Raw genomic sequence first — 7,422 nt, forward strand, 5'->3', positions numbered from 1 at the left:
TGCTGACTCGTCTGCTGGAGTAATTGATTAATCCTTTTTCGAAAATGGGATGGACCAATGAGAAAATACTGTCCGCTTCGGAATAGCATATTTTCCATCTGCAAACTGCAGTGTGAAAAAATGTCTGTCTAAACTGCACAGGACATGAAATGTCATACTTATGTGTAAAAATGTATTTTGCCATAAATGGGATAACTTCAGACATCATAAAATCAACTCTTTAATTTAATTTGTGTTACTCTACTAAGTAGGGCAGAAATCATGAGTCATGAAAAAAATTAGTGGTGGAACAGTTATTGGCACTCCGATCAGTACTGTCCAAACAGCAATTGGCTATTCTTCTCCAATAACAATTCGCAGAAAGAGTGATTTATTTTACCATTTTTTATTTGCAGAAGTTGAAAGAGTCATGTAAGAAGATTGATGCGTTTTTGGAGAAACCATATCTGTGTTGAGTCCAGCATATATTTTGTATTGTTATCCTGTAGCAACTAATTATCATCTGTTTTATGTCAGAGACTAATGGATTTGTATGACAAATTTCCAGGTATTTCAAAAAGCTCATGCTGCCATGCTCTCTATTAAGGTTCCCAGGCCATTAGAAGGAAGAACAGGCCAATTAATTCATAAACCCCAACCCACCCAAAGTATTTGGTTCCAAAAATGTCAATCTTAGTCTAGTTTGAGTAATTCACAGTTCTAGTTAAAGTCTCAGAAAATAAAGTTTTTATTTCTTCACCACCCTGCTTTCTGTGCCTGATGGCGATCTAAATATGGGTTCTGGAGAAGATCTAAAAAAAGTAATAATAATAAATCTCCTTCAAGATCATGTTCATATGTTGGGAAGAGAGAAAGTCACAAATTAGCTCTGATTTAGTTGAAAATAGTAAACCTAAATTTGTTTTATGCTTCAGTTAAAAGTTAAAAGTATGTTATGAAGATTGTTAGAATGACCGACAGCCAGTAATTAGCTTAGAGTTTGTTAGTTTTTAAATATCTTTATACTATTTAAAATGCACTCAAGTTAAATGTTGGAATTGTTGCCACATTTCAAATGTGAGATCATCCGGCCACAAGAAAAATTAATGAATTGTAAGTCTTTTACACACATTCAACCAGGGGTGCCTTCAATTTAAAATACTGTATAATGTAATGTGAGTTAATCCAACAACGCTAACAAAAAGGAGTTTGTGAAATGGACAAGTAATCTAATGGCTATCAACTCGTTTCAAGTTCAAATTAATCCCTTGCAAAATACATTAAGTGTTGGATTTTATCCCAGATGTAGCAACTCTTATTGATATCTTGTGTAACATGTTGATGGGCCTGGCTATTTTTCAGTAGAGTGGTTCTGACGGAGGTCCACATCACACCAGCTACATGCCCAGAATGGGAGCCATCAATGGGAATCACCACCCTCTAGCGCCCAGCTCCTCTCCACCCTAAAAAGGCTCTGGATGGTGGGTTAAGGACTAAGGCCCAGGCCCTGCCTGAGAGCAAAGCTGTACCTCCAGAGCTGCTGCTGGGCTTCTACTCACAACTTGCAATCAAAATAATGGCAACGTTTGTGTTGTAGTTCTGCAATAATTTTGTATGCAACTCCACTGATTCTACTACTCCACTGATTCTTCATACCTTTGTAATGCAATAATGCAATGCCCTAATCTGGAAAACATAACAAAAAAATCACTTTTTGACATGTAGCAGTGTCTTGTGTGTAAATGTTGCCAGTCGCTACAGAGTTTGCTAAAAACAATTAACTGTTTCTTTTCTTCAGGTCTATGCCACTTAACGCTCCTAACAATTATAATCTAGGTGGCCCAAACATTTTTTTTTTTTATAATTTCTCTTCTATCAAATGCATGTGCAACAAAAGTTTGCTTGTGAAAGTATTAACCAGACGTTTCTGCCATGTTGTCAAATTTAACAACTACTGCAGTCACAATCTCTTACAGTGTGTAAGTCATACCCTTTGAATATTTTACATTTTGTTGTGCTGCAACCTCAAACGTGTATTTATTGTACATAAAATCAATAATTAAGGTCAATAATTAGAAGTGCATATATGTAAAGGAAAAAGAAACTTAGTCATGGGGATGCTTTTCTTGAGGATGGATGGAGCTACTAAATACAACTCAATAAACAACAACAAAAAAACTCTTAGAAAGTCAAATAAAATGTGAAAAGTTTTAAGGGTATGACTATGTTTTCAAGGCACTCTACACATAAATCTTTATGTCCTGTCTTCTCTTTATCTGATTGTTTTCTTTTTCTTTTTTTTTCTTAATGTTCTTCAAACACCAGGGATCTGAAAAAGGTTGGAGTGACTATTGCAGGACCGCAAAAGAAGATTGTGAGCAGCCTGAAAGCCCTAGAATCCCATACCAAGAATGGTCCAGTACCTGTTTAAAAACAATAACAAGAAATGAAAACCACCAGAGACTTTTCTGTTGGTCTGTGTTTACACACACTAACACAGTGGCTACATATCTAAATAATACGGAGATGCAAATGGATGAAAAAAACAAAAAACAGAGATGTCTCATGTGATGTCTTTCACGCATTGTTGAAAGCTTTCTAACAGAGAAGTGGGAAAGGGTTCAGAACTGACCTGCCACCTTGTAAGCTGACTGGCTCACCCCTCTCCCTACATGCCCACATTGAGATGCCTTACTGACTAATAGAGGGGGGAGAGAGAAAACAAAAGGTAAGGAGGTCAGAAAGACATTACGAGGAACGCAAGCCTGGTCGTCATTGGAAAACATAGCAGGGACAGAAAAAATGCCGGAGCTGTCCTTGGCTAACACCGGCGTCTTCCAGAGGCAGGAGAACAGCTGATATGCCATGTGTAGAAGAGCATGGCAGACATCCACAGCTGACTTATATGCGGACTTCTTCTGAATTGATGAAGTCTGAGGATGGGAGTTGCAGCTACCTACATTCAGTACTCAGTCCAAGTCACGGCCAAACTCATATGGACTCACCTATTGTTTGACTCTGTAGCTCTAACATAAAGCATTTGCATTCAGTAGACATGCCACTAAAAGCAATAAGGTTGTAATCCATCAAATCCATTCATCGTGGCGAAGCCATGGGTATGTTACATGTGTTATGTATTAAATGCTGTGGTCTGAAGACTGAGTGGCCATAACACTGCACACCCAGGATTTTCATTATTGTGACATCTTTGTTCCATGTGCTAATGTTGCGTACCGTTTCCCACCACCTTCATGCGGAATCTCAGGATGAGTGTATCCTGTTTTTTCCTACAACAGGAAACCGGTGGAAAGCTGAGATGGAAGGAAGTTAATGACAAGAAGGTAAAGAGGAAATACTTGGAGCAAAATAAATGCAAGGAGCCCAAAACAGAAAAAGTGATCTGTCGGTTGCTGGTCATTTCACCCTGTTCCATTTCATACCTTAGTAAATGTGGTTGTTCAAAACCTAGCTGTTGTGGGTTCACAATGGCATTATCTATTGTTTGACTCTTTGCACCTATCATCCATTAAGTAATACTCACTTTTTTTTATTTTAAAGTGATCCCTTATGACTTCACTTTATAATGGCACCCAGCAGGAGATTAGTTAGAGCTACTGCAGTTTGATCAGGGGTTCATCCGTATGATAAATACATGGGAATATGGTATAGTACAAATATTTTTCATAAAATATACAGTTTTAAGATTAATTATTCTGGAGATTTCTGCAGTTCTTGAGAGGGAGTTCTGCTACTCGTAAAAAATTTTACTAAAAATACTGATAAGCAATATTTGAGTTTTATGGATAAGAAATGATTTGTTTACAAGTATGAGCTGGAAGTAGAAAGAACTAAGTAGAAATGCATAGATATGGGGATACAGATTGGCAAAGGGGTGAACAGACCCGGAACCCAATTGTCTGTATGAAATGTTATTGTGATGCAGTTGTTTTTAAATGTGACTTTGAGATTACGTTTCTTCTTTGGGAAAGACAAGTTTGAGCCAAGACTTCAAAACAGATTACTTTTTTTTTTTTTTTTGAATGGGCAAAGTAAGTAAACAAGGTGGTCAATCTGAAGATTTTACACAAAAACTCACTCAATAAAGCCATGTGAAAAGCTCTCTCTTTTTACATTTTGGTTTCAAATAATTTGAACTACACTTAAAAAAACTAACCTCAAACTAATGAATCTTGTTGTTTTCCAAGCAAAAAAATAAATAAATAAATAAAAAATAGAGTGCCTCCTGTAGTTGGTCTTGATCATGGTGGAATCACCAAGAAAACATTTCTTTTAGTTTAATGTATTAAAGTGTTTCTCGTGTTTTCTTTAGAGTATAGCTCAATCATCAATTGCCCCAGTCTGACTCGATATTAAAATGCTCTGATAACAATGCAATACATCCAATAAATTATTGCTTTCTGAAATAGTAAACTGATATGCCACGTCCATCATGGGATTTCCTAAAGGCACCTTAAAATATCGATGTAAATGGAGTACATATTTAACGATGCTAGTCTTCTGCTTTGATGTCACCCAGCTGGTCCCTCAGTGCAACACTTACCCAGTATTTTTGAACTGGCACTTTGGTACTTTGTGCTCTTGAACGCGTGATATTTACAATGAAGATGCTGTCTTTATGCCTCTTTAAGCACTTGGTACACATTACTGTAGCACTTTGAATGACAACGTTTTTGCCTTGGCTGTAGACTAAGCTTGATTAAAGCACAGGGGTGCTGTTGGTGCTTTTGGGAAACCCAGCCCTGTTCAGTGTGTCAATTCTGTCTTCCTTTACTTGGTCTACCTGTGGATGCTGCTGTTGCTGATATGTGTTTGAAATTAGCATGTATATAATGTAAAACCATCGTAAAGAAAGCAACTAGCACTCCAGATCTCACTATATTCATGGCCATCCATTTTTTTTGTACAAATGTTTGTATGTATAAATGATTGAATAAAAATTGTGCAACATTTTTAATTAAAATTGAGGAAAAAAATCATCTGTATTATATTTTATCCTACTTTGAATCATACTTGTTAGTTTTTTTCTACAATAAAAAGGCAATTATGATTACATTATTTATTTGTTAACATTATACAATGCATTGATGATTTTTGAGCGTAGATTAAATTATGTGTCTGTGATGTCTTGATATGATTTTAACACAAACTTCATAAACCTGAGACATCTGAGAGAGCAATATTGTTACGGAACCTATACAAATCCCTAATAATTTTATGTCTAAAGACTGACATGTGTGTCTGTGTGCGTTTGTCTGCAAATGTAGATGGCCTTGTCTACTAATGTAAAATGGTTTGTAGTGAAAACATTTATATTTTTATAATAAATAATTCACAAAATATTTTCAAAAAAAAAAAAAGAATGATTACACAAATGCTCCTGTGCTTTATTTCACATGCACTCTAGAAAAAAAAAGCAAAACAAAATAGTTAAAACCAACATCTTCTTTTATAGGATGCTATTCTTAACAGCTGATGATTAACATAAAACTCACAAAATCCAGGCCCTGTCTCATTGGGCTAAGGCATCAATATCTGTCAGAATGTGATCCTCTGGGGTGCAGCATAAATGGAGCGCTCTCCCCATGTCCTGTAATTAAAAAAGAGAGTTCCCCAACTGCGTTGAGGACGTATACAACTTTTGTAAGGAAGTAACTGTGGTAGTTCATTTATGTGATGGCAGCATTTTTAGGTCCTGAAAATGTTGCACTTCAGGTGCCAACGTAGCAGCTTATGGTGTCTAGCCCACATTCAATCAAACATGAACTGGTCATCAGAAAATTTGAAGCAGGACTATCCATACTGGATCAATGCCATGACTAGGGACGCCTGTAGGATATTATCGGGCACACACAAAACAATCTCTGAACCTGACCCACTGAGCACATCCACATCCCCAACATGCATCATGAGCATGGCACACAAAACCACACAAATGAGCCACAGCAACAAAAACAGTGGAAGGCCCAATGCACATAATGCAACACATACACATACACACACTCATTAGTCTGCACAGTGTACTATTTTTATTTTATGTTTTTCACATATTACCCTAAATGCTAAAGTCAGGAAAGCAAAGCGTGGCCGTGTGACATGCAGAGGGAGGAGGATGGAGATTCCCAGGGTCAGGTGGTGTGTCTGAGACTTCCAGAGGAGGAGGTGAAGCAACAATGTTTGCTTGTCATGGTTGGCCGATGGAGAAGTGATGTGGAGGTCCAGTCAGTTCCCTAAAATGCGCATGCGAGTTCATTGCAACCCCGCCAATCCTGAGCTGCTCCCAGGGCCAGAAGCTCAGCGGGGTCCACTTGACCTCTTAAAACTGTGAGATGGGTAAAAAATTACTTATTCACTGCACAGTCACATTTAGCGTACAGGAAGAGCACCAAGTCGCCAAATAAACCAAAGAAAACTGAACAGTAATGTTTAGGTTTAGGAAGTACATGTGCCCACTCCCACAGAAGCAAAAACAATGTGGACTACATGCAGAATGTTTTGACACAAAAGGCCTTTTTTCCCCGAAACGTTAGTAGTAAAGGGGGGAAGTAATAAAAAAAATGCAATAATTATATATATATATATATATATATATATATATATATATATATATATATATATATATATATATATATATATATATTTTTTTTTTTTTTTTTTTTTTTTTTTTTTTTTTTTTGTGTGTGTGTAACTTGACATTTAAGAAAAATCTCAAGTTCCACACAGTGAGTATGGCCATACAGCTACTGGTGCTGCTGGCCAAGACAGCAAGTTTATCACATCAGCACTGGGCTGGCACCACCAACAAATGATCGTCTCTACGTTGATGATAAGTTCAACATAGCTTTCACGTTTTCTGTGAAACCAACATTTGTGAAAGAACGGACCACTCTGAGGAAGTCCAGCCTGGTAGCATCATGGGATCTCGCCTGTGCAACAAGTCTGGGATTTGGCAAGTCTCAACAGAACAGTAATCGTTTTGCTGCATTGTGTCACGTTTGGTGCAAAGGACATCGCTGTGTGGTGTTGTTTTTCAAAAGTTGGCTCAGCTGCTTATTTCCAGTGGAAGGAGTTCAGAATGCTGTAGAACATCAAGACATGTTTGTCTGTTTCATGAAATGGTCCCCTTCCTTTCCAAATGAACAGGGTGTGGAGGGATTTGACAGATGTGCAGATCTTATCTCAACCTAGAAGAGATTTGAATGATAAACTGGTGCAGAGACTGTGAGCCGGCTAGCCTTCTCTTCCAACAGTATTTGTGAGGTCAACAATAGTGTTTGACCTCACAGATACTCCTCAGGAAGAATGGACAAATAATTCCATAAACGCAGTACTAATATTTGCATACAGTATAATTTCAGCTTTGTGACTGTGAAGAATGGAACAAACCCTATTAATCTTTACATTGAAAATGGTCATTGAAGCCTT

At 37.3% G+C, this 7,422-nt stretch overlaps 1 protein-coding gene across 3 annotated transcripts in view; it reads left to right on the plus strand.

The window, feature by feature from the left end:
* The window catches only part of epha3 (eph receptor A3), a 104,835-nt gene extending 99,463 nt beyond the window's left edge, over positions 1 to 5,372 (plus strand). For 2 of the 3 annotated variants that reach the window (XM_088001902.1, XM_088001908.1), the window contains exon 17: positions 2,305 to 5,372. In XM_088001902.1, the coding sequence (XP_087858028.1) occupies positions 2,305 to 2,410 (106 nt within the window). In that variant the 3' untranslated portion in view covers positions 2,411 to 5,372. Of the gene's footprint in view, positions 1 to 1,341; positions 1,461 to 2,304 lie in introns of all 3 variants that reach the window. The other variant, XM_088001915.1, reaches the window with a different exon arrangement.
* Positions 5,373 to 7,422: the final 2,050 nt, after the last annotated feature.

The sequence above is a fragment of the Poecilia mexicana genome, unplaced genomic scaffold, assembly GCF_051168715.1.
Source record: "Poecilia mexicana isolate PSO_F unplaced genomic scaffold, ASM5116871v1 scaffold_2, whole genome shotgun sequence".
Lineage (NCBI taxonomy): Eukaryota > Metazoa > Chordata > Actinopteri > Cyprinodontiformes > Poeciliidae > Poecilia > Poecilia mexicana.